The sequence below is a fragment of the Petromyzon marinus genome, chromosome 22 (genome assembly GCF_048934315.1).
Source record: "Petromyzon marinus isolate PM22_M1 ecotype Great Lakes invasive population chromosome 22, UKy_Petmar_22M1.pri1.0, whole genome shotgun sequence".
NCBI lineage: Eukaryota > Metazoa > Chordata > Hyperoartia > Petromyzontiformes > Petromyzontidae > Petromyzon > Petromyzon marinus.
In genome coordinates, this window is record NC_133688.1 from 12,536,403 (window position 1) to 12,564,041 (window position 27,639).

Genomic DNA, 27,639 nt, shown 5'->3' on the forward strand with positions numbered 1-27,639 from the left:
ACGCCTTTTTTACGCACGGCGTTCAAACCCTTCGGACACCAACTAGGCCTAGGCCCGACCAAGTTTTCAAGATCTCAGGAGATTGCGGCGTGTTCCGAGCGACTTCGGTCGAATCTACAAAAACGATTTTCTTTTTTTTTACAAATATTGTCTCAAGAGGAAGGACAATAAAATGTTGTTGGCTGACCCCGGACACTCGAGAAATATAACTTGCGTACATGACAACGCATTCAGATAACAAACTTCAAAGTTTAAAGTCTGAAGCAAAAGACCTTGAGCATCACAGAGCATCAAAGTTGAAAGTTGTTTATGCGTTGCAGCGATGTGAAGATAAGCTGACGCGGCTGTGAGAAGAACTCGCAGCACCACGCTGTCTTCAAAACTGATGTTTCACACTCTGACCCAGGCTTATTACTGCCCAAAGAATTGCCAGTAAAGGGTCAGATGTGGTCGCAGAGACACGCTCCAGCATGCGAAATAAGGGGGGGGGGGGGTGGAGTTGGGAACCCGTTCTTGACGGATATAAATCCATGGTTCCCTCCCGCCGCACAGTCAGCACAACCGTTATTATGTTGATATACTCCAGAGCACCGGGCATGCGGCAGAAACCAGAGCCGCAGAAAACGATCAGTCAGTCATCCCCTAACGGCTGCTCGCGTCCATATATCTGCCTCGCCCAATACTGTTCGGGCTTGTATGCCAATTCTATGTGCTGGAGACCCACTTACCACTCCCTTCACGAAGAGACGGCTTTTGCCTGCAGGTTGAAAAGTGAGAGCACGGCTCCCCCGGAAAAAAAAAAAATAACTTTTGAGACTGCACAACGCCAAGTTCTCTGCTCCGATTGTCAACGCGGTGCGACGCGATTTCCTTATTCGCCTTCACCCCTTTCGGAGAACGGCATTCCGCGAGCCAATGCTTTTGCTTTCAATACAGATTGTTCGCTCCAACACGGCGAGGTTCCGTTTCCGCGCGGGCAACTGGAACTGCGGTGCAAGTCGTCCCGGGAGGTCGCCCCTACCTTCGGAGACGCCCTCCAGGTTGTCGGAGCACAGCGAGAAGCGCAGAGTCTTGTCGGGTTTGCCCTCGGCTTCCAGTTTACCCTCGTCCCCTCCGCCGTCCCCCTGGCTCCCGCCAACCACCTGCAGGGACAGCACCTGACAAGCGCATACCGAGATGGAAAGTGACGTGCAGGCACAGACTGCTGTAGGCTTGGCTACAGATTCCTTACATATCATAACGCCTGCACATATCACGGCTTCACACGGTCAAATTTCGTTGCTCCAACTCTTCCTTAACTTCCATTCTTAGTCTCTACCACTGGCCACCATCCCTTCAAGCAAAGACTGGGGAGGCATTTATCTAGTAGTGGATTTATCGTGGCTGATGATATCATAAGGGGAGTGGTGGCGCCGTAGTTAGTGCACTGCATTAGGAACCTGGCGAGTTCGGTTCATCAGTGGGGAGATATCCAAACCCTTTCTCTGGCCCATAATGTTCACCAAACCGTAATGACCAACGTGGTGAATTATGGTTAAAAAAAACCCTCCATGACCAAAACAGAATGGCAATGGGCTGCCAAAGGACCGTGACTAGTTTTAAATATATATTTATAATGCATTTCTGTGACATCAAGCCTCCATCCAGTGGATTCTTCTGCCGTCTCTCTCATAGTCTTATTTTAACAGAAACAAACACCTTCACGAGCTACCCAAATTTTCGACGATAATTTCTAGACAACCTCAGCCAGTTTATTTCAGTTAAGGCACATATTTTTCGAAGAGGAACCTAAACTATAAGGTGAGTGTGGAAGGTTTGGTTTCAAATTGAGCAAATGAGCAGAAACTGCGCTTGGCTGGAATAAGGTCACACATCAAATGCGCCACATTGTGAAAAACGAAATATACATATTTCAACATCAGTGACTGGCCTAAGGTCACTAACTTACTATACTTGTGAAACCAATTTAATTGCATCTGCCTGAAACGAAAAACAGCATCCCAGCAATATCGGTGCAGTACTCCGACCTCCCGAGCCACTTTTTCATCTCAGCCCAGTAGGTTTAGAAGTTTCACAAATCTACATGATCCACCAATTCAGTCCCCATTCAATGGCAGAGCCAAGATTTTCAGGTAGGGGGGCAACCCCTCCAGCAATGAAAAATGATAGGAATTGTAAGTAAGGACTTGTCCCTTGCTTTTTATTCAACGCGTGTGCGGCGATGGCACAGCCATCGATCGAGGGTCGAATTCGAACCGTGTGTGATCGGCATCGCGCTCGCTGAAGGTGAATGCCTTCAGGGAAGTCGTGTACTGTATACGCAACTGCGCACAATTCTGAGGCACTTATAACTGCTTTGCTGTAACTTATTACCAATTATGGACTCAGACTATTGTCCTATCATCTCATAGAGTCCCTGGCACATAATAATATGCTACACAGTGGCAGTGGGGGTCGCAAAATGCCGATGTATTACTAATAAATTAGGGATTTCGATCGGATCATTGGGGGGGCACGTGCCACCCCACCCCCCCCCCCCACTGGTTCCGCCAGTGTCCCCATTACTTTGCACCGACATTCGTGTGTATATATAAGCACACACAAAGATCCACTGTTTAGCCTTAACAGGCTGTTGGGGAAAGTGCTCTTAACGAGCACCTATGAAGGCCGGCACGGCATATGAGGTGGGTGGCCAACATCACGCCCGGCCGCCTTTGTCTCCCTAGTGGTGATGTTTAAACACCGCACCAGGTAATAATTTGAGGCTGAGTCAACCTAAGCGAGGCCCAGGACCGCTTCAGATAATCGTCACTCGTGTTGGCCGTGAGCGGGAATCGAACTCGGCTCGCCGTACTCGCAGCACCACCGTTCCCCACAATATAAGTGCGCACAAGGACACACGCGCGCACACACACACAGACACACAACCATGCACACACCTCATTTTCTGACATGAGGCCGGGCAGCACGTCCGAGCAACTGGCGCCCAGCGAGAGCACGAGCACCTCCTCCGGGACCTCCTCGGGGTAGCCGTCACCGGACGCCGCGTCGCCGTCGCAGTCCTGGGGCTGCTGGCCCCCCGCGACGGACAGCCGGCCAAGACTGCGGCCAGCGGCTGGAGGAAATCGCGTAGCCATGCAGGCACACAAATGGCATGGTGCAAGGGCAAAGACGCCTGCTTTGAGCCTTGCAGACCAGACAGTACAGGGGTCGGCAACGTGCACCTGTGGAACCGCATGCGGCTGCTTCGTCACGTTATTTATCAAGGACCATCTCGTATTCACAAGCTCTGCTCCTCTTGAAATAATGAGTTGTTTACCGAATTCGAAAACAAATTGTCCTGTTGTTATTTCGGTTGCCGACCCCTGGGCTAGTACAAAGTAACTCCTATTACCAGCAACTCCATTTATCCATGGCCCCAACCGATCCATGAAAGCGCCTATTATCTGTGGATGGATGCGTCCCATCATGTGTGTTCTTGTCAGATGAGAAGACAGCACCACCCTAATAGACACAGACACGAGTAGTTTTACTGTTTCGATGGCGAGCGCCTATTGAGGTATGCAGCCTGGAAACACAAGGCGGTGGTGTTGCCAACAAGAGGCATGTGCTTGGTCACCTTTCTGTCATATTCATCTCCCCATACCTGGTACTCATTTAAGGCCCAGTCGACACGGGGGAAGGAATAGACAAGGTTCAGGTACAAACTGGGTGGCAATTATTGTAGGACAGTGCACATAACACCACACCATCGGCCTTTTAGTTCACGGCCAACTCCACCCCAACCGTTTTTATGCCGGAGAGAGATGCAGAAAACATTCATCCCATGTCAAAAGAGCTACACGTTCAATTAGCACTGGTCCTTTATTATTTATGACCTGGCAAGAGCACCGGTCGTTATACGAAACAATAAAAGATACGCGCCGTGTGAACGAGTGTCAAAAATGTACTTCAGTTTGGCTGTTGCATCTATTAGTCATCAACGACGGCGCATGTGATTTAGGGAATTTAATACGTTTGATAACATATGAATGGTGAATACATTTCAGTGACATTGGCCAATGCCCTATGAATCAAGAGACATTTTCTTGAGACAACAAATCTATATTAGATAAGGTGAGGGCCTTTGGGTGGCATGCATCAAGGGTTCTGCATTGTGCAGGTCAACAGATCTTAATCAAACCGAGGTGGCCCAATTTGACCCAATGGCCTTTTCACTGTAAACTTATTTCCCTGCGATAGAAATAAAAGTTGATGCATTTTCATCACTTTATGATTAAATGCTCCTGCTCTTACAACCAAGTTATGTTCTGTTAAAATTACCATGGGGAGATGCTCATCTGTTCACAGCATTAAGCCGGTGGCATCAATTTCGCATTCCTATGACGATGGCCAATCAATCCACTGGATACCCACTGTTGACTCACAACAATGTGGTTCACCAATTGCAATGCTTGGGTTATCTCTGGCTTCTTGATTTTCCTCTCACAGCTAAACATAAATAAATAACAACATACCATGTTATTGGTATTGACCAACATATCCCAATTCTGAAATAAGACCTGCTAACTACTCCAGTTGGGATTACAGATAGCTACATCACCCCACTCGCACTGCGAAAACCTGGCAGGATCTTCCTGAAAAAAAGTTATGAACCTCAATGAGGCTTTCTTCGGTAAACATGCCGAATTATGAAACGACTTAAAACTAGCGGCCTTCCAATTGCAAACCATGTGCTCTAAGTATTGCGGGAATATTCTGGGTGATTGGTCACCAACAGCTCTGTAGTAATACCAAACAAATAAAACAAAGCTTGCGCATACTCCGGGATAAGACATTGAATTTGTTTTTCGAAGTGTTGAATTACCATTGTGGAAGGCAATAAGGTTGCTGTGAGGTCCAAGTACATTTGCATATTCGCAAAGTGATTTTAGCTCTGTCTTTCATGTCTTCACATTTTGAGCAACCAATTGATCAATTTGGCTGGTTTTCACACAGGCCCAAGTCCGCAACAGCAACAAAACATTACGCTCTGTGTGTATGTGGAACTTCTTTCGCACCGTACATAGCCAACCGTGCTAATCGGATGTACGTTTAAGTTTCAGTCAAACCGAATCACCTTCACAAGAGTAACAGTGCCTCTTCCCCATTGCCGACGGACGCACGGACGGACGGACGGACAGACAACCCACAAACGCTCTCCAACCTCAGTTGGAAAGCGTTTGCAGCAGAGATCCCTCACCGATCTGCAGCAGGTTCTTCTTGCTGGAGGGCGTGGTGGCGGGCGAGACGTGCGGCGTGGCAGACGGTGTGCACCCCTGGCTGCACAGGGCATGGCTGCTGCCGCTGCTGGTGGTGCCTCCGCCGGCGCCAAGTGGCGGTTGGGAAGGGAGGCGCGCGAGCAGGCTCTCCAGCCACGAGCGGTCGTCATCCGCCAGCGAGTTAGCGGCCAGCACGGCGTGCAGGAAGCCGATCTAAGGCACCGCGCCACCACCACCACCACCATCATCATGTGTAGCCACATACAGTAGATTATTCGATTCCTGCATGTATCACGGCCGGGTACTGAGAATAGTCGTGATTCGAGTGTGCCCCCAATGCGGCCACCCGATGCACAAATGGCGCAACAAATATTCGGCGGCCTGCGAGTGCGGCCACGAATCCCAAACCATGGACCACATCGTAAACACTCCGCTGCTGTCTTCACTGCTTTAAAGGAGGAATGGAAGAGATCCACTCTGCTTTTGGACAGACAATTGAGTGGATAACAAAACGAAAATGACATCTTTAATCCGCTGCTATCAACCCATATGAAAGAAGAAGTGCTTCCAAAAGGCCAGTTATCATCATCATCATCATCAACCTTGATCTTATCCACTGCTGTGACCTTCTCCCGCACCTCCGATTAGCACGGATGGCAGCATACGGTGCAAAAAAAGTTCAACATAGATACATACACCAACAGCAGCATCAGAGGTGGGTAATGATGCGGCGATTCAGCAATGGCAATACACTCTTGTCCTCGTAGTAGAGAATTACATGTGCATACGAATAGATTTTTTTCTTATTCCTGAAAATTGAAAGCGAGTTTCATTTATGCTCACATGCGAAATGAACGACACAGAACACGCCAGTCTCAACAAGACAGAAAAAATGTCACCTTAAAAGGCTGGAACGTTAAGAATGAGAGGGTCACCATCAGCCATAATCCATCCACTGCTCGACAAAGGCCTTCAAGCCATTGCCATCTCTCATGATCTTGCGATAAAACGATCCACACAGTTTTTTTGCACACAAGCCAATTTCATCGCTCCTCCGCAGTCAACATCCCCTGAGGATCATTCCCTCTCTTGGCTGCCACTCAGCCATCATCCCTTCCAGCGACATGTCCTGCCCAAGCCCACTTATTTTTATGAACAGCATTCATATGATGCCGCGAACTGGCATATGTTCTCCAATCCACACGTTCCTCTTTCTCTCTCTCGGTGCAATTCCTAGCATGCGCCACTCGCGTGATACAGTACAACGGTGAAAAAGGATCGATGATTGAATCGAGTTGACAACTGCAGGGATGGGTCGGTGGGTGGGTGCGTGCGAATCATTGCCGTGGCTAATCCCCACTACCACAAACATCACGCTCGGCACAGACACGCGTCATAGTGCTCCAGCTAATGGGCGATGTTGACAAAGAACGGCAGATGGCAGTCACTGCCATGCAAACATCCACCAATGCCAAATGAAAAAATCATGAGATGGCTTTGAGCAAGGACGAGCCCCCTTTATTTCATCTGTCACACCCTATGAGTCGACAAGACCGCAAAAACCTGACCACGCCGGTTTTTCCACAGCCGCCAACTGAACAGATTAAACAAACTGCACATCCATTCAAACCATTGAATTTGACGTTTTTTCAACGACTTATCAACTCCAGACGTACCATGCCCTGCAGCTGCTCCGCTGTGATGAACACTGTGGTCCTGCTCAGACCCTCCATGAGGTTGTAGCTGGACAGCGGAGGAGATTCCAGCACCCGCGCTCCAATGATCACGTCCACGAAGGACGACACACAACTCTGCACGCGCACAAACAAACACAAAGATAACCCTATGTAGATTGGAAGACTGAGGAGACCAGTGTTGCTCATGTGCACCACAGCACACAATGGGATGGTGTAGTTGGCACCGAATCAAGCTGTCTTTGCCTTCCCAGTTCTGATGTTGAACACATCTCACCAGGTACTCAATTTAAGCCAAATCAACCTAGGGGAGGCTCAGCTCAGATGCACATACCCATACCTGTATGGTTTCCCCGTATTCTTGTACAGAGAAATTTAGTTTTAAGGTCCACATAGCGCACAGCCGTTTCAATACGCCCAAAACATTGTTTTGTCTATTTGTTTGCGTTTCTCCTGTGATAGGCCTTTGTAGGATGAACACTGAGATGTATAAGGGGCACGGGGTGACGAATCAGGTCTGAATTGGTCTGTAATAAGGTAGGCACTGATAAGGGGTTGACAGGTATGCATACCACTTGTTATTGATTTTATAAGTGACTGTCATTTATCTCCAGGTCCTCTGATTTTGCCCTCCACATTTAGAAACATGCATTTACATTATTTAGGTGCTACTAAATTCCCATGTATGGTGATGATATAAGCCACTAAACGAGCTATCATGTGTGGCCAGGTCACCTCTGAAAAATAGCTCATAGCTCAGTGAGCTTCACCTGGTTAAAATAAAAACATTGTTTAGTTTCGAATTCAACTCAAGTTGACGGGTTCATAATACCAAGTGTCACGGTTCCTCGTGCATAAACTCACACGCAAAAGAAATATCGCACACACCAAGGCCGTGACCGAGCACCAATGAAGGCTGGCACGGCAAATAAAGGTGGGCTCTCAAACCAGCACCATGCATACCCGGCTGCCTGTCTCCCGAGTGCTGATGGTGACACCACCATCTTCACTTGATACTTACAGGTGCAGCAGGCTAGGTTCAAATTCCAATTTCCACTGATGTTCATTTCTGGACTTTTGAAAGGAAGCCACTGGGATCATTTCAAAGTGTACCAACCGCTACGCCACACGAACATGCATAAACATACAAACCCATCCCCCCCAAAAAAAAGGATAATCAGCTACTCGTTGTGTTAGCTGTCTACAAGGATCGGAAACTGGCTGGATCTGCCACACGTTATGCTAGTCGAAATGACTCTGCCGACTACTCATTGGTCCAGTCACTTGGCAGGAATTGCCGCTCGGCGAGACTGGCAAAGGACTGCGTACCCGGTCAAACCTGCTGACGATGTTCTTCATGCGCGAGTCGCTTTCCTCACAGCCCAGCATGGCCAGCTGCTGCAATGCCTGCCCCACCTGAATCCAAAGAAATCGCAAGACACAAGAGTGTGAAGTCACATCCCATCACGTCACAATAGAAATGAAAGGGCACGCCCACCCGCATGCGATCTTTGAATGTTACCCACTTGTATGTGTGGGTTTTCTCCAGGTAATCCAGTTTATTTTCACATGCAAAACATTTATTCATGAACCTGGCTACACATCCAAATGCACCTTCCTGAAAATGAGTCTTGAGACCGACCGTGTTTTTTTTCTGTCCATTATCATTTCATGTTATCGATTCATTAATCAACCGACTTAAAGGAAAATGCAACCCAAATAAACAAGTAGCTCATTAACTTATAAGCACATACTTTGATTTTGTGTCGTCATCAGGAAAACGACCGCTTGTGTTGCGATCGAAACGTTGCAGTTTTTTTGTTATTTTCTTTGAACCTATCAACGTCACTTCACCGAAAGACCCCAAAGAATATTAATTCCTGCAGTCACGAAAGCTTTAAGTCAAGATTTGGGTTGAACTTCTTTCGCAAGGTACGTAAGCAAACCTTGATAATCTAAGAGTTCCTTTGTTACTCTAAAGCACTTTGAGGTAGGATTGTGTTTGGTTTATATTAACATTCAAACGGCATGGGGCATTACTCTTGTCCCGTTTGCAGCCCTGAGTCAGAAGTATAAATTACAAATTCTTATACCGGGGTAACCACTGCTGGCATCATAATAGGCACGTAACCATTCACCACGTAACAGGACTGTTAAAATATGAATTATATATCAATCGTAGATTAAGAGAACAAGCCAGAATAAATGACACAATGCAAATTATGGTACAAAAAAATCTATTCTGCAATAAAAATGTGCACCAGAATGAAAACAATTCAACGAAATGCCAAGAGGGGTGAATGTGTTACATGCATACTTCCTCCGACAAAGCAGAACTCAATAGATTTATAAAAATAAAACTCAATAATTTACAGCCCTGAGTCAATCCACTCCTGGATGAAGGCCTTACCAAGCCGTGTCAACCAAGGCTGTTGTGCAGCTTGGTGAATGAAGGGGGAGTAGCAGGACTAGTGAGCGCCATGGTGGAGAGAGACCGCCACAGTAGTGAGATGTTAACTACCTCGCCTGCTACACAGGTTTGATCCCCAACTGGACTCTTTGCTGTAAATTTGGAGTTTACATGTTCTCTCCGTGGTCACGTGGATTTTTCTCTGCGTTCCTCCGGTTTTTCCCTCCACATTTAGAAACATGCGTTTGGAGCATTTGGCTCCACTAAATTTCCAGGTGATAAGCCACTTCATTGGGCTATCATTTGTGATAGCCAGGTCGCTTCTGAAAGAGAGCTATATAGCTCAGTGGGCCCAACCTGGTAAAATAAAAATCTTTTTAGTAGTAGTTTTAAATAGTTCAGCATCTGAACCACATCAATCCATCGGAGGCACTCTTCGCTTACCTGCATGAGGTTGAATCGGGCCACCTCGTTGATGGGGGCATCGGTGATGACGCCGTACTGCTCGGGGTTCACCAGGGCCGGACAGATGAAGCAGGCGAGCAGCAGGTCCGTGCACACAGCCCGAGCCTCACCGGGGCTCAGGCCTTCCGCGCGTGCCAGCGTCACGTACGCCTGTACGAGGCGAATTTATGACCGGAAATGGAAAAGTGGATTGAAGACAGAGGCGTTTACCACCTTCACTATCATCAGCATCATTGCCTATCGCCATGATCGTTAAGCACCACCTGTCATCGTTGTAAAGATTCACACTCTCACTAAAGGACGACGCACCCCAAAAAACCAACAGTTCTTATCTACAGTGGATGTAACTCCAGGTCACCCAAAAGAAACTTGTAGCTTCAATCATAAGAAACAATAACTGAAAGTTCAGCAGACACAAAGACAGACGAGTTGACATGAACAAACAAGCAGAGACATGGATACAGACAGAAAAAACAAATAAAAAGACATTCTCTCTCCACTGGACATCCTCTCTCTGCTGCTGCTGCTGCTGGATGGCGTGCAGTACCTGCGAGGCGACCCAGCGCAGCACGGTGGGGAAGCAGTGCGTGCTGCGGCGCAGGCTGGATGCAAAACGGTTCACCAGCGCCACCAGCCGCGTCACGTTCACCTCCACGGCCTCCAGCACGCGCGCCCGGAACTCGTCAGTGCCGCGCGGGCCAAACAGGCGCTCCTGTCGCCGCGCGTGGGAGACAGGGGGAAGAGGGCAGCAGTGGTGGTGAGGGGATGTGAATCCACCTGTACATACCTTTGAGTGTGTATCGCCTTGCTAGTTACTTGGGTGCATGAATGTGTGACCGCCATGTATAAAAAAAATAACCAGGTTATAGGCTGTTGGGATACGTGGTGGGTAGCATAGGGAAATGTAGCAATATCCATCATTGTACTGTATTTTCTATGCTCCTGGATCGATGATAACCACCATCACCAACCCACATTGAGCAGTGTGGTTAAGTAAGGTAAAATAACCCCCACAAAACCTGCAAGGCTTGGTAAGGCTCTCATCTTGCAGTGGTTTGTAAAGAGGGCTGTGCAAGTACAAACAGATCATGAATTGAGCTCCAAAGTGCATTTACTCTAAAGGGAATTCTATAGATTTCAAGAAACTCAAACATTCCAAGTACCCCACATAGACCAGTCACCGGAGGTTGAAGCTAGTCGGTTGCAGCCTCACACACACTTTTGTAACGTCATATACGAAAGGGCCAAGCGACATCACAAAGTGTATCTAAATGGACATGGCATAGAATCCAATTGCTAGAACAAGCTTAAACATTTTACAGTGAGGATCTGGGGATCTCAAAGGGCTCAACAAAGTGAATGCACGGAATGCAGCCGCGCCACCAACAGAATTCCCACGTGGAACAAAAGCCGTTGTAATCCGTCAACAAAGATAAAATTAAATAAATTGGAATTACCGCTGCTTATCATTGCACTGGTAGCACGCATGTAATTAAAGTTGGAGGGTTTTTTTTCCTGAACTCACAATTACATTTCTAAAAAAAATAATTCACCCACCTCAAAATACACTGCCACTAAAAGCATGCTCAATGGCCAATTTGTGCAAATGTCAGACACACAATTTAGGTTTCCCGCTGATACATCACTAACATGTTTAATTATGGTCAACAAATCAAGGCCTGGAGTGTGTTTTTTTGGTGGAGTGTTCCAGATCTGATTGCTATCTCCTCCAAGTGCACCTCATTAGATGAACACTGCAGCTGATGAATCCTTTAAAAGTCCATTAATTTCGCTGGAATGGTTTCACCGAGTCTCAAGGTTTGTTTTCAGCAGACTTGCACGGTGGATGCTTATCCAATGACCTACTTACTTTGCTGCATTCAGCAGGCCACCTTGCAGCCCCTGCACATGAAGCAATCCGCATGATCCACTAATTATCTCTTGAGGCCTTGGGCCAATCGAAATGTGAGAGAATTCGAGAAAAAAAAAACGTGGCTCAGGGGTCAGAGCACCAAGTCGGCACAGATGAGATCCTGGGCTTAAATCCGGGTAGCAACCCTTGGTGGAAATTTTCACCTCATTTGCAAACGAGACAACGCTATCAGCCCTGTTACCGATGACTGCGCAAAAATACCCCCACATTCTATTTGGGATGCAGGAATGTGCAACATCCCTCATGTTGGGCAAGTGACGTGTCTGGAAAGAATCTCAGATCTAGTTCTACAATATCACCTTCCACGAGCTGTTCTCTTAACACGGGGAGTTACACTGCTCACAACGTGACATCGATCGAACACAGTGGGAGCTAAAATTGGTAAAATAAACTTTTACCTTATAAATATTTATAAAGCGCATTATTCCAAGGCGCTTAGCAGCAGTTATAATATTGCACGTAACACGATAGTGGTGGAGATAAAGAGTGGGGTTATTAAAAGTGGTGGTGCAGTTATGGTGACAGACTAGGATAACAGGTGGGAGTGGTTCAGGAGAGGTTGGGGTAGGCCTGGTTTTATCGGGGGGGGGGGGGGGGCAGAGGCAGGAAGGAGCAGTATAATGGGCTCGGGCAGGGGTCGGCAACCTGCAGCTCTTTAAGGACTGCTTCGTGACGTCATTCACATGCATCTGAGCTCTTTAAAAAAAAGTTACCGAATTCGAACAAAAATGGATCCCCTTGTCATTTTGGTTGTCAACTCCTGGGTTAGGGAGAAGAGGTGGGGTTTTAAAACGAAACAAACATTAGACAAACATAAAAACTAACGGGTCACGACCAAAAAGCCACGGCATTCAAAATAAAAAGTATCCTACGAGTGCCGACACAGAGCCAGCGCAGACCTGCGTGTGGATCTCGAGGCGGTCGAGAAGCTTGGCCGGGTCTGTCTCGAGCCGGTCTTGGTCTTCGACGAGCAAACGCAGGATGGGCTCGCGCAGCGCCGCCGTCAGGAAGATCTTGGCGGCGGCCAGGCCATCCGAGAGCAGGCGGAAGAGCAGGCTGAAGGAGCAGGTGGCACGGCGGAGGAGGCGGCGCGGGGAGTCGCTCTGCTTGAGCGAGAACTCCATGAGGTAGCGCAGGACCTGCAGGCCCAAGAGCGTGGCGACCATAAGCGTTGCCACGGCCGCATGTCAACGCTGGCAACAACTACGTGAGATTTAGCTTTATTTATTTACGTATTGACATGTCTGTTTCTTTTTACTTACCACCAGGTAAGGCCCACTGCGCTATATAGCTCGTTTTCAGAAGCGACCTGCCCAATTAAGTGGCTTAGCATATAGCCAAATACTCTAAATGTATGTTGCTTCGGATTTAAAATCCGGAGCACCCAGAGAAAATTCAAGGCGACCATGGGCAGAAAATGCAAACTCCAAATATAGACGCGTCAGGGTCAGGCTCAAACGCACGACCTCCTGCATACCTGGTGAGTGAGTTAACTTCTCGCCACCGCGGCACCCGTTACGACTACGCTTACAACCAAATCACCCAGAATGCACCCCATATCATCAGATCTCAGAAGACAAGTTTGATTTTGCATGGTGATTGGATGGGCGACTACCATGCATAAATTGTTAGCTTATGTAGAGTTCAGTTGAATCTGAATGGAATGCAAAATCAAAATGTCATACTAACCAGAGCATGGATCCCATATTTATTGTGTGAATTCTCTCTTTGTCAGAGTATAGGTCAAGAGATCATAATGGTCAATTGTGTTCTATCCTGAACTTCCAATTCGGTCATATCCTTCCATAAATTTATATTATCTTCTCCAGCTGCAACATATAAACGTCAGAATCAATCAAACTAAAAATTTGCCAAAAAAAGGAAAATCATGAGTTTGGTTGCAACTAGATCAGCTAAAAGCAAAACCTCCAGCTATATGGTGATGGTGATGAGATAGTGAAAGCAGACCTCTGAGGTTAGGTCGACTGTTACAACTACAGGTTGAAACATCACACAGACGCCACTGTTACTTTATGGAGACTCACAACTCCAAATATACAGGCGTCAGGGTCGGGATCGAACTCACAACCCTCCTGCATACCAGGCGAGGTAGTTAACATCTTTTCACTTCATCACCCAAAGCTCTTCACTGGATATGAAAATGCAACACCATCCTGAAAAAAAATCCTATTTATCCATACAACTTTATCATCATCACAACCGTAAGAGCTATCAGTAGTAAAAATAACCATGGTGGCAGCAGCTATATTTTCTCTGATTATCTATTGACCTTGGTTCTGTGTCTCCACGTATAAAAGAAAATATATTTTAGTCCCCGGCTTATTGGCTTTCCAAAACCAATATTATCCTGCAGGGCAACCTCTTCACCCTCTGGAAGAGGTCGAGGTGGAAAGATTGCCCTTTTTCAGAGGGCAGCTTCTTCCAGATGGCACCGCTGTGGCGAGACGTGAACTACCTCGCCTGGTAAACGGGCCATAGGTCCGAGCGCGACCCTGACGCCTATATATATGGAGTTTGCATGCTTTCCCCGTAGTCAAGCGCATTTTTCTCCGCGTTCCTCCGGTTTTTCCCTCCACATTTAGAAACATGCATGTTGAGTATTTGGCTGCTATAAATTTCCACATGTTAAGCCACTTCACTGGGCTATCATTTGTGGCCAGGTCGCTTCTGAAAAAAAAACAGCTATGTAGCCCACCCAGTGAGCTTTACCTGGTAAAATAAAAAGATTCGTTTAGTTTTCATCTCCTCTTCAGTCAACCCACCTGCAGCAGGTAGGCCTCGTCCTGCGGGGTGATGCCATTGCCGTAGAGTGCGGTGTACACAACCTGCAGCACCGTCGTGGTGCCCTCTAGGCCGAGCCGCTCGCCGCACACGAGGCACGAGGCGACGAGGCGCGGGGCCTCGCGCAGACGCGCCACTAGCTCGCCGTACATCCCCTCGTGCGAGCCCAGCCGCCGGTAGCCCTCCACAAATTGCGTGTCCTCCAGCACCTTGGCACGCTGGCAGCACTCAGTCGGAGACGCATCCACACTGCAATGGCCGCGCAATTGTATCATGTTAGATAGGTGCAGTCGAGGTGGTGGTGGCGCTGGTGGTGATTGTGGTCACGATTAAACTATTTTTTATTTTACTAGGTAAGGCTCACCGAGCTATATAACTCTTTTTCGGAAGCAACCTGGCCACAAGCGAAAGGTGGTGCTGATGATGGCGTGGTAATAGTGAAAGATGCTGATGACTAATGATGTAAAATATTGGGTGGTGGTGGTGGTGACAGCAATGGTGGTAATGTTGGCGATGGTGGTGGTTCAAATGGTTGTAATGGTGAGAACGAGGGAGCAGTGGTAGCGCAGTGGTTGGGGCACTGCGCTATCAACCCGGCGACCCGAGTTCGATTCCTACTCACAGCCAATATCGGTGATGATAATTATAATCGGAATCGGTCCTGGGCCTCCCCTAGGTTTAATCACCACCATTTTGGAGGCAAAGGCGGCCAGGCGTGGTGCTGGTCACCCACCCACTCTTCTGCAGTGCCGGCCTTCAGAGGTGCCCGCTAACAGCACTTTCCCCAAAAGTCTGTTCAGGCTTTACAGGAAATCTTTGTCTTTGATGGTGACATTGATGTTCGTGGTAGTGACTGGAATTGTGGTAATGGTGGTGATGATAAATTTGGTGGTGGTGATGGGAGACATAATGGTAGGATCATGGTGGTGGTAATAAAGGTATGAATGTTGGTAATGGTTGAAATAATGGTGCGGATGGTTTTAAGAATGATGTTTGTGGTGGCTATGATCAATATGATGGTGGAATGTCTGCAGTGTTGATAGTAGTGGCGTTAATGTGGGTGGTTTAACGAGAGTGAGTGATGATGTTAATGGTGATAATGATGATCATGGTCGTAATGGTAATGATGACTGTGGTGGCGGTGATCATGTACAATAGTACTCCAGTTCCTGGGAGGTAGGGTAGAGGTGGATGATGCAGAGATCATTGTGTGCATGAAATAAAACACCTACTCGGACGGTGAGGTGGCATGGAGGAGGCAACACATAAAACATGTTTCTGCCAGTGCAGGGTTTGTCTCCGAGTATGATTGGATTTTATCCACACAGCTCAGTTATCTCCACCCTCATGCATAGTCCCAATGAGGTGGCCAATAAAAGGCAGTACAGCAAGTTTGTTGCCGACTGTTCGAGTGTCGCAGTGTTAAATAGCAACTGATCCCAGCCAAAGTAATTTCCTCTACTCTGTCAGGATCAACAACAAATATTGGCATCATATAACACTCGTAAAAATGTTGACATTATATGTATTTATTAATTTCCCCCATCGAATTTCAAAGCCAGCTGATGTAATGGGGTCAGGCACTGTGATCATCTACATATTCACCCATTCCCGTCACACTGATTTTGAAGTTAGACAATACAGTTTCAGAGCGGCTCACTCTACAAATGATCTCACATGGTCTGTAACCTCCATTTAAAATAAGACGGCAGCACAGTTTGGAAAATTCTCCGTAAACATCAGCAAGCAGCGACAGAAATAAACCGTTCAATTACATGGAAACTGGCACAGCAGCGAGTGTGACGACCACAACTCTGCACCCAGCCACCCATTGTGTGAGCCCACAAAGACAAAGATCCCCCATATAGCCTCAACAGACTGTAGGGGCAACTGCTGTTAGCGAGCACCAATGAAGGCCGGAACGATACACGAGGGGGTGGGTGGCCAGCGCCACGCCTGACCGCCTTTGTCTCCCTAGTAGCAATGTTTACACACCGTACCAGCTACTCATTTGAGGCTGAGTTGACCTAGGGGAGGCCCGGGACCGGTTCAGATAATTGTCACGTGGCTCAGGGTGCAGCCTTCATTTCATGAGGGTTACATCATAGAACGCTTGCTCTTGGCAAGATAAAATGTGTCTCGTGGGAAAGTGGATTAAGAGCAGTTCCGATCCTACACGTGTTTAAAATTATGTTAAAATGCTTTAAGGTATTATTCTGGGTTAAATAAGAGATTTGAGTTGAATAATCATTCTAATTATTTTAGGAGTCCTGCATCCTCAAATATTCCTTACGGACATCATTAGTGAATTTCACGGCTTGCGAATTCACGGTTACATTTTCGGCCCATCTGCAATACTAATGTGCTTAACTGGTACATTGCGCAGACCGACCGCGCCAAATTGTGAATCACATGCGAAAATGTACGCAACCCTAACCCCCCTCCATGAAATGTCATGACCCATTATGCGGCAGAAAACACATTTATTTGGAAAGCGCCAGTTCCTTTGGGGGGGGGGGGGAAGGAGGAACGGGCACCTTTCTCCTGCCGTCACTTTCCACCAGTCCTCCTCCACCCACGGAAGCACATCTCCCCTCATTATACAGTTACAGCACTCGCTGGGGACTTTGCTGCGGCTTACGTAATGCTGTGCGCCACAGTTACAGTCCAGAAGGCGGCAGCCGGCGGAGGGTTGCTAACCCTGAAAGTCCTTGGGCTCAAAGGAGCACATGCGCAGCTTTAGAATATTTCGCTGGCATGCGCAAGCAGGCCTGTCCGTCACCTTTCATTGGAATAAAATGCACGCATTTATTTTTCAGCAGCGTGGTCCATCCAGCCCCGCTGCGAAGTACAGCCGCCGTGGCCTTTGCTTGAATTAGGGAGACCTTATTTATAAAATAAATATAAATGTGCCTTCATTTCATACGCTCACAAAGTCGCAAGCACGTCACGTACAAGGACACAGTTCAGCGATTGTGCCGAGCGGTAATCGCTTTCGCGAGAGACGTGCAGCGGCACACGACAACGAAAAAAAGCTGTTCGAATGCAACTGCTTGACAGGAAATTATGACGGAGTGCACCAAAAATATTGACCAACCATAAGAACTCTCATGGTGCCGAGATAAAAAGTCAGAAGGGCTTTAACATTGGCACGCCAGACTCATAAGCAACTGCGTCATTTCATCTCGCGAGTAAAACATATCTCAAGAGCCATTCGTAAGCCAACATAAATAGGTCACTCAAAGTCAGTTTTTATATGCACATCACGGTGAACATTTTTGATTGGAGGGGGGGGGGCAATAGTTTTTTTGGGAGCATGACATTACGGACCTGCCATAAACCTCTGATAACAGCTCATAAGGGATGTGCATTTTCCATGAGCAATGAGCAGCTTTTCAGCATAGCGAAATGCACCGGATTATAAAACTACTCTTGAGACAGTAGCTGGAATGCAGCTACTGTGCAGCCTAGTATATGGCAGTGACACTCAACCTCACCGTCGTTTAGTTTACTGGACATGAGCCCATTGAGATTATATTCTGTATTAAAAAAACACCTGGGATTGCCTTCAACACCAACGCTAACCCCAAACCTAATTCCTAACTCTAACATCTAACCATAAACTCGAAACCTTATTGCTGACACTTAAAATTAACAGACCTCTAATCCTAAAAACTGAAATGTGTCTCTTGCACCTGTGTGATAATTAAGTCCTAAACTCTACCTATATATCTAACTATCAACTGATAAAATTTAGAATGATATATAATCCTAACTTTACCCTATAAAACTAGCCATGACCTAAAACTATGACCTATTATTCTAGGCATACTATGACCACCTAAATTCTAATCCTAACCCATAAAACTTGTTCTGACCTCTTAATTGTATCCTTCACTTTAAATGTAGGTCGTAACTTTAACCACTAGCAACAACAATACTCGTAAGACTAACCCTGACCACTAAATGGAACTAATTAACCCTGATCCCTAACAATTACTTTACAACACTAACCATTACCTCTGACCCGTAACACAATTAACCTGTTAATCTAAACACTAACTTTTATCCTAACTCACAACCGTAACCCACACCCCTACATGCAACTAACCATTAACGTATAACACTAACGCTAACTCTAAGGTCTAAACAATAACCTCAATCCAAAACTAAACCACTTTCCTCTAACTGCCCCCTAACTGTATGCCCAATCCCCAATAACAAATCTAACCCATAATATTAAACCCAAACCCTAACACCAAAACCATATCCTAACCATGACCACCAACTCTATCCTAGAGGAACCGTAACCCTTAACTTTGATCACTTGCCTATAATCAGCAATACTAAACGCCCTGGCCCCGTATTGTGCCCATAATATATTGCCTTTAACCCTAACTCTGACACTAGCCCCATCCTCAACTACTAACGCGAAGCACAATCCGTGCCACCTAACTATAACCCTATATGAATCACAGCATGAAGAACACATTAAATGATAATCCCCGAACACAAAACCCTGCCATCTCACACAAACACTAACCCCGAACCCTAACTATAACCGTAAACTTCATACCTTAAATAAAGCCCCTAAACATGAACCCAACCCAACATTCGCAGCCCCAGAGCACAATCGCTACAACCTAGTTCTAACGCTAATTCATTACCCAAAAATCATAACCACAACCACTATACGTTAACACCTAGCATAAACCCATCCCTCAACTCAAACCCAAACCCCAACCACTAACCACCCTGCACAAACCCTACCACCTACTCCTGAGCACAACTATAAAATCCCTAACCCACAACAGCTATCATCATCATCACCTTCATCACAATTCATGGGCAGATAGCCCATAGGTGTCCACTGCACATTTCATAATTTGCTTCCACTTTCCTGTCTTGTGCTAATATGCTGAAGTAGTGCACATCTTTCTGTCACTAATCTCTTATGTCAAGCCATTCTCTGCTACGTCTTCCTCTCTTTTTTTCCATTTTTCCACAACACTTTTAATTTTCCTGCTGCTATGCATCCCACATGTGTTCAAGGCAATTTCCAACCGCTATCTCCCGGTGTTACTGCTCGACCGGCCATGCTTTCCCGGCCCAGCATGCGGCACACGCACCTGGTGAGGATGAGGCGGTCGAGGTTGATCCGCTGCTGCTTGCCGATCCACGCCGTGTGGTAGAGGCGCTCGGCAGTCTTGAGAACGTCGGCATTGAGACGCTGCAGGATCTGCCGCTCAGAGCTTACGTAGAGGCGCTCCTGCTTCAGCTGCTGCGACAGTGTGCTGATGTCCGGCTTCATCATGGCCAGCCGGGCCCCGCCCTGCTCGCTCGTAGCTTCCTGAGCACACAGGCAAATGCACTCGTTAAAGTGTATATTGACATTAGTAAGTGTCGGGGCTGAGTAGCTCAAGGGACTCATAGTGGTCGTGTCAGAACACTGACCCGGGTACTGCTGAGAGAGAGCCCGAGTTTGAATCCGGATTTAGGCCACTGTGGTTAAACTGGATTTTCAAGTAGACCGAGACGATGGGCTCGGACAGATCGTCAAATACTGCGTCAAGAAAAAAGCCACCTCGCGAAACATATTTTATTGTTTAGAATGCACAACATCCGAGGACCGAACATTTTGGTTTCTCTTGCGATGAGCAAATTTAAAAGGCATAAGGGTGTTGTCAACGAGCTCTGTATGAGAGGTCTATTGAAGTGACTTTGCAAGTACAACTGTGGTTAAACCACCTTCCTGCGTGACCCACTGACATGCTATGCTTGATGTGATGCTATGCGCGCTGTGAGTTCTACGTAAAATGTATTTATTCCCTTGGCATGGCAACGATAGCACGACTGGGATCAAATATATAGACATGTAAAGGTGCATCTATTTATCAGTTAAACGTATACTCTATGCTTATATTCATGCTACGTTCACTGACACGTGTGTAAGAATCCGTAATTTTATTTGTATATGTTCTACTGAAGGTGCAAAAATCCCCAGAATGGCAAACTGATTCTTAAAATGAATCGTAACGCCTAATTGCAACAATTAATCAATATGGTGTAAGTGGGGGAAATCATTACAAGCCCAAAAATATGCAATTTAAATATCCCCAAAATGTTTTATTTACTTAACACTCAACAATTCTCAAGAAATGTATTGAGAGATGCAGCTTAAGTTGTTTAACCAATTTCTTTTGGGGAGATGTTTACACGTGAGAAAGAAGCCCACAGTTTACTCCCATCCAAGAAGGGTATTGTGTCCCAACGGTCTCTCACCTGCTTTTGAATATAGCAGTTCATTCATGCATTCATTGATTGACAAATGTAGATTCCAATAGCAGTGGTGGGCGACATCATGCAGCTGAATGGGTTCCATCAGGTTGTCCCATGTCAACTGGGAGCCAAACACTGAAATGAATGTCGCCAATAATAGTTTTCTGAGAAAGCTCATTAATCTTAGAGGCTAAAACCAACAAGCCTTCTTAATCCAAACTCCACACAAACACAGGGCCAAGATTGGATTATGGCCACATTCTCAACCCATGGTTTGCAGGTGAAGGACCTCTATTTGTATTTAAAAAAACATTAACTTAAACATCCATGCTGGTTAAACAAGGTGGAAGATACAGATGGATGGCAACACTTAGACATTTTTTTTACCAGGTAAAAGCTCAATGAGAATGAAAATCTCCTCTTCAAGGGAGGCCTGGCTTTAAACCAATACAGACAAAGAGCAAACAAGTTCCAATGCATATACAAAAGCAAAAAAGCAAGTGTTTAAATTGCTACACAATTTACAGTACACATTAAACAGTAACACTTCAAATGTATTCTCGTAAATGGTTACCTGTGCTATTGAAAAAAGTACTCCGCCAATGGCCTGGTATCCCACGGTGTTCAACTGAAAGCTGGGAAGATTGAGGCAAAGCTAGATGATGAAACTTTCCCAAGAAATCAAACCTTGAGTTGACCTGGTACCTCACCTAATTCCCCCCTGCATTGGTGTGATAACGTCAATAACAGGACAGCCAAACTTAGTAAACAAAAATCTTCATATGGCCAACAACCACAAAACACATGGGACGGTCACGCAGGGTGATCAGGCATCTGCTTCGCTCATGTTAGCTGGTTGGCTGCAGGGTTTTGCGTTTATAAATCTGCGGGTACACCCTGCGAGAACACTTGTCTGCCTCCCGCAGATCTTTTCCCGTTACAAATAAAGCTGTGTTGCCGTTACAAATAAAGCTGTGTTGAAGAAGGAAAAAAATATATATAGCTGCGTCTATATCAAGCTGCATGTGAACCGTCTGGGCGCTTCATGCAGGCACGAGCCGTAGGTTGGCAACACCTCGTATATCTTGCGAGGTTAATTCGTGCGTGCAAGCCATCACCTATTCCTAACCATTTAATTTCCACGAGGTATCTACACCGTCCTCTTGGGCGCATTCACTCCTTGGGCTACCGCTCTGTCGTGAGTCTCAACCACCGGCCAAACCTCCTTTGTAGCGAGGTGAGCAGCCCAAGCCAACTCACTGTTCTAAACGGCCAATATGATATTCATATTCTTGTTTTTTTCGGTAAAGTCACGTAGAAGGGAAACAAACAATAAAATGCTCACGACGTTTCGACTAAATTTTTATTTCACTTTATTGTTTTCCTCCTACGTGACTTTACCGCTAGAACCAAGAATATGAATCCCTGCTAATCCATGTGTTCATCCTACTTTTTTAAAAGTCCACCATGGAAATTAATTGATGGAATCAGCTCGTGTGCATATGATAGATGGCTTGCGACATCGTATGGCCATGAGAAATGGCGATGGTTTGGGGAGGCCTTATCCAGCAGTGACTTGATCATGGCTGATGATGACCTATACTGTTCTTATTACTCAGTCATTTTGCAGCATTGTTTAAAAATAATTGCAATATTTGCATGCAAAGGTTAATAAAAATGCATTGCCATATAACTTATGTTTGTGTTGTACAGGAAAGCTAAACATTTGAGTATGGTTTGTCTTATTCTCATGGGTGAGTTATGCTGCTATATGTAACATGAGATGTAAAGTAGAAGGCATGTCCTTTCATGTACGTTCTGCATGGACATTCAAAGTGCTCGAGTTAACAGGTCATTTGAGAATGCGGCTGTTAACTTCACGACGGCTGTTAACTTCACGACGGCTGTTAACTTCACGACAGCGCAATATTCTGCAGTGCGTAAATACGTCACCAACCCAGAGGGCGATCAATCAAAGACCGTGCTGGGCTCAAAACAGCCAACCTCAAATCATTCTTGCCATTGCTGGATGAATACCCTATCATGTTGGTTTCTGCTATCTGGACAGTAATTCATCTTTAATCAGCTCATCTCTGACTTCTCTGCAGTTAACTCATAATGCCCATCTTCAATAAGAGTCCCCCCCCCCCATTCTCCATAGCACACAAATAGAAAATGCTTCTCATAGCATTACCAATGCCTATGCCATGTATTCATAAAACTGTATCGCGGAGCTGTCGTGCATAGAAAGTCATTTTTTTCAGTGGTGATTTAGCATTCTGCAGCAAAGCTGGCAAAAGCCTTGTTTATTTTTGCACGCACTGTAAGAATAAATTATCTTTTGAAAGCTGAAGAGATTTAGATGGATGCGGTTGTCTCCTTGTATGGGGCTAACAATGCAGGTAGGCTTACAAACCATCACTTACCAGATGTATCATAGGGCTTGCCAATGAGCACCTGAAGTGTATAAGTCCTATTAATGAGTGATTCCAAATGAGCCTCAAGACAGACTCATTAACTGCACAGAATGCACCTGACAAGAGCACTTTGGAAATCCAATTCAGCCTCAGATCAGTGAGAGTAGCATAAAATTAATCCATGACACACTGCGCTGCACTTGCAGATACCCATATTTGCATACAACTTGCAGAGAAAACGCAGCTCCTCTCATGCATGCATGCAATTAACAAAATGTTCTGTTCCAAATGTATTATCAATTTTGAATAGTGTTCCAAATATAAGTATAAACAATATACATACAACATTTATTTAAATAGACAATTTTCAGCAAAAAATTAATCACCGGTTCCTTTAACCAACAGCAGAGTTTGTGCTAAATTATACAATGTATACAATTTACACATTACATCAACCAGGAAATATGCGTTTATATCCTATTATAAGACTGAGACTGCTCCATTAGAGAAGCCGTGTATGCATTAATCAAAAACAGCAACCAGCAACCCTGATGTCCTTCTGAAATTGACTTGCATGCAGCTGGGATTTCAAAGGATGCATAAAATTGGGCTACTGTAGGCAAGGGCCGTTTAGAACTGAATTCATAGGACCACCCATATGGTCAGCTTCTGTTTGAGCTGTGTGGTGCATTGTGGGATAAGCTCAGGCTGCAGTTACACCGTGCAATACAAATAGCATGGACGTTCACGAGCTTTCAACTTAACTAGTTTTGGATGCATCTGACAAAAGTGCACGACGTGCAGTTTTGCCAAGATGACAGTGAAACATCACACATTTGATTCAATACAGAGTACCAACTTTATTTCCTCTAGAGTTACAATTTCCTCATTACCGCCAAAACACAACATAATTTGTGCAATAAAATAGCATTTAATACCAATTCCTGCACACTTAAGCGTACAGGTTGCTGACAGTGTAGGGCAGTATGGCTTATTGCCAAAATATAGAGTGCTGTGTGCCCTCAAAGGTATGAAGCAATCCCTTAATGTATCACAAGAGTACCCAGAGAAATGAGTCATCCAAATTACATAGCTTCTCTATACAATTAAAACAAACTTCAGCACATCACCCGTGTACTGTATAGCTCTTTTATACACAGCCCTTACCGAACCATTCCACAGAACTGTCTGGCACTCAATATCATACAATGCTCTATGTGTATGTTGACCCTGTACTATTACTATGCTGTATTACTGTAATTTTGACTGCAAAAGTGACAGTTTCCATTCCTACAAATCATGGGTCTCCCTTTCTAAAAACGACCCATTGTGTGAATTGCCTCTCTCTTAATTTAGAGGTTGAATATCAGGGTTTGACAGAAGGGACATCAAGTTATAACATTACATTGTTTGTTAAGTCCATGAATAATTCTGAAATCTCCAATCGAAAAGCAATAACACATTACCTTTTTACATATATGACAAAGAACAGCCGTATAGCCTGAACATATTGTTGGGGCAAGTGCTGTTAGGGAGCACCTATGAATGCCGCAACCGCGCACGAAGGGGTGGGGTGGCCATCACCACGCCCGATCGCCTTTTCCTCCCGAATGGTGAGAAGTCGACCTAGCAGAGGCACCAGGACCAGTTCAAAAAAAAATCACTGGTGTTGACCTTGAGCAGGAATCGAAATTTGGGCGTTGTGCAGCAGGGCTAACCCGCTGCACTGCCGCTCCCCATACACATACAAACACAAAGATCCCCCCGTGTAGCCTTGAACTGCAGGAGCAAGTGACATTAACGAGCGCCCATATGCGAAACAGTACATACCACACACACGCAAACAGTAAACAAGTCGGCAAACATAATAACAATAAGCACAGTTGGCTTGAACACAGAAATTACAAAACGCAAGGGGCAATGGTTAACAAACCATTGCACGTTTCCACAACTTGGCTCGAACCGCAAGAATGCAAGAGGGCGGCCCAGGCAGGAAAACTCGTGCAGGTCACGCGGCTCGGTCAGGCGATTGGGGGGGGACCACGGAAGTTTGAGAGAGTAACACGTGCGCGCACACACACACAGGCTTGCGGTGCCCATTGCACGATTATAGTTTCCAATTAAACAGTGTCTGTCCGGAGCACGAATCACTCCGTATAGCATGTGTTCTCTGCAACCAAGTTCGTCCTCCGATGTTATTAAATGCTGGCGATGTGGCTGTAAGGCGATCAACAGAACAAGTTGGATCTCACATACAAGTAATGTTGCAATACTGTATACAGTACAGTATATACATGTGGAAGTCTGCATGCCGGCTAGCTTGCTTACAGAAAGCTGCACTTAATTACAACTGTGATGTGTGGATAGATTGCACCTCGGTGTTTACATCATGTATACACGTTTATAATAGCCTCGGGTCTAAATACTTGACGTTGTTTAGGCATCAAGAGCGCTACAGAATGACTCTAAAATGCACACTGGGCACGCGCACTACAGCACTTGGGCCTGGGTATTAAGGAACACATGGGTTGCATGGCTCCTAAAAAAAAAACTCGTGGGTGAAAAGTTCTTAACAAGGCAAACGACACTTTTCCAACGCTAATTTACTTAACATAGTACAAATGCTCAAAGGATGTTACACTCGCACGTACTGCATACTTCAAAGTCCTTCGGCTATTCAAATGTCATGAAACAAAACGTCCATATTAAGAGTCCACAACAAGAAAATAGTGCAAAATGGGACCTTTTAGCCAGTATCTCACCTCGAGCTATACATGCTCTTAATACGTGTGGCATTGTCTTTGTAATGTTCGCCTTCTGGAGTTGTTCTCTGGTCTGACACTGGTAGTTGAAACTAGGCCCTAAAGAAGTATGTCTCTGGTGTATACCGATCAGGTTCAAAGACAATGCCGGAACACATTACCAGAACATGTTTGTTCGCATGTTCGCCACAAGTCCTGCGTGTGGTTAATCCAGACTTGATTCCTTGGAAGAGGTTTTTATTTGGTGTCACGAAAGCTTCAAATCAAGATTAACAGATCCTCTTTTAATGCCAGCAAGGGTCAAACCTATTCCTATTCTTTCATAGGACAATCCTGCCTTTTTATTAAGTCCTATCAGATGTACTAAAACATAACGCCAGTCTAACGCTGCCTATACCTACACCTAAAAAAAAAAGTTCCAATCTACACATTAAAATCTTAATGTAAACATATTATGCCCTATAGACTAGAGTCAGGATGTGGAGGAATGTAACGACACTGAACATCGATCCGTATGCTCACGACACTTTGCATGGAATCAAAGCATACGTTTTGTATTATTTAACAATAATATGGTGTTCAGTCCTACGGGAGTACAACGCCGCACTTGTGCTAATGCTTACAAAGGTGACTTAATTAAAAATAAGAAGAGAACAAAGAATCAAGTCTCTCGTCGAATGGCCCAGTCAGCGGAATCGATACGCAGCGACGCTATTTCACACCCGCCCAACCATCATAAACACGTCAAATACGCTACATGCAAACATTCAATGCCAAACGTCGATCAAGCCACGGCTTGCCCCGTGCATCGTCCAAAAACGTAGGGAGAAATCGTTAAAGCATACTAATCGCGCGCGGCCTCCATCAGGAGTCTTAAGGAATCTCAGCGACTGCTTTGACACCGATCGCGGGTGGACGGCGCCTCCCCCGCCGTCGAGATCGCGCCAATCGCGGCATCGCATCTAGGAAACAGCGAGGATTCTCGCGGGGCGCTAAGGCCGCCCCCATCCCCCTCCCCTCTCCCCCGGGGCGAATCTTTCCAGCTGACAAAAGACGCGACCGGCCGATGACGACGGCGACAACAACAACGCTTTCGTGACGACTTACGAGTTTCGCTTGGCGGGGCAAATAACAGAGACTGCGAGACGCGGCGTCCGACTGTCGTTAGCACGCAGTTGTTTTCATGCCACGCGAGAGACGCGCCTCGACTGTGCCCATTGAAATCCCTAGCGCGCACAGGCGGGCCCGCTCGCCAATTCGGGAGCCTCCTCGATTGGTCGACGCAGGCTCGTCTCGCGCGCCCAGCCAACCAATTGCGAGCGCGCGCATTGCCGCCCACCCCGCCCCCCACTAACCCCCCCCACTAACCCCCCCCCCCCACCACAGTGCTAAATAATTGCACATCTGAACGTGTGACATTTTGGTTGCATTTGCAATGCTTCCAAATTTTGCATCTAACATCCCAGAATATGCATTTGCAAAGCTTCAAAAATTTGTATCTACCATCCTAAAATATGCAATTTATATATTTACACGATATTACGTGTATTGATTATCTGTATACTTTTGGGCGTTGGGTGACATAATTCTGGGTGAAGCCATGTCATTATTACACG

At 46.0% G+C, this 27,639-nt stretch overlaps 1 protein-coding gene across 5 annotated transcripts in view; it reads right to left on the reverse strand.

Annotated features, from left to right (window-relative positions):
• Positions 1–27,294, reverse strand: part of GAPVD1 (GTPase activating protein and VPS9 domains 1) — a 71,297-nt gene extending 44,003 nt beyond the window's left edge. For 3 of the 5 annotated variants that reach the window (XM_032959030.2, XM_032959032.2, XM_032959027.2), the window contains exons 1-11: positions 27,131–27,294; positions 19,695–19,915; positions 14,547–14,814; positions 12,663–12,902; positions 10,378–10,542; positions 9,810–9,980; positions 8,285–8,371; positions 6,938–7,072; positions 5,243–5,474; positions 2,940–3,115; positions 1,022–1,157 (exon numbers count right to left, since the gene is read on the reverse strand). In XM_032959030.2, the coding sequence (XP_032814921.2) occupies positions 1,022–1,157; positions 2,940–3,115; positions 5,243–5,474; positions 6,938–7,072; positions 8,285–8,371; positions 9,810–9,980; positions 10,378–10,542; positions 12,663–12,902; positions 14,547–14,814; positions 19,695–19,879 (1,795 nt within the window). In that variant the 5' untranslated portion in view covers positions 19,880–19,915; positions 27,131–27,294. The remainder of the gene's footprint in view (positions 1–1,021; positions 1,158–2,939; positions 3,116–5,242; positions 5,475–6,937; positions 7,073–8,284; positions 8,372–9,809; positions 9,981–10,377; positions 10,543–12,662; positions 12,903–14,546; positions 14,815–19,694; positions 19,916–27,130) is intronic. The other 2 variants (XM_032959031.2, XM_032959028.2) reach the window with 1 other exon arrangement.
• Positions 27,295–27,639: the final 345 nt, after the last annotated feature.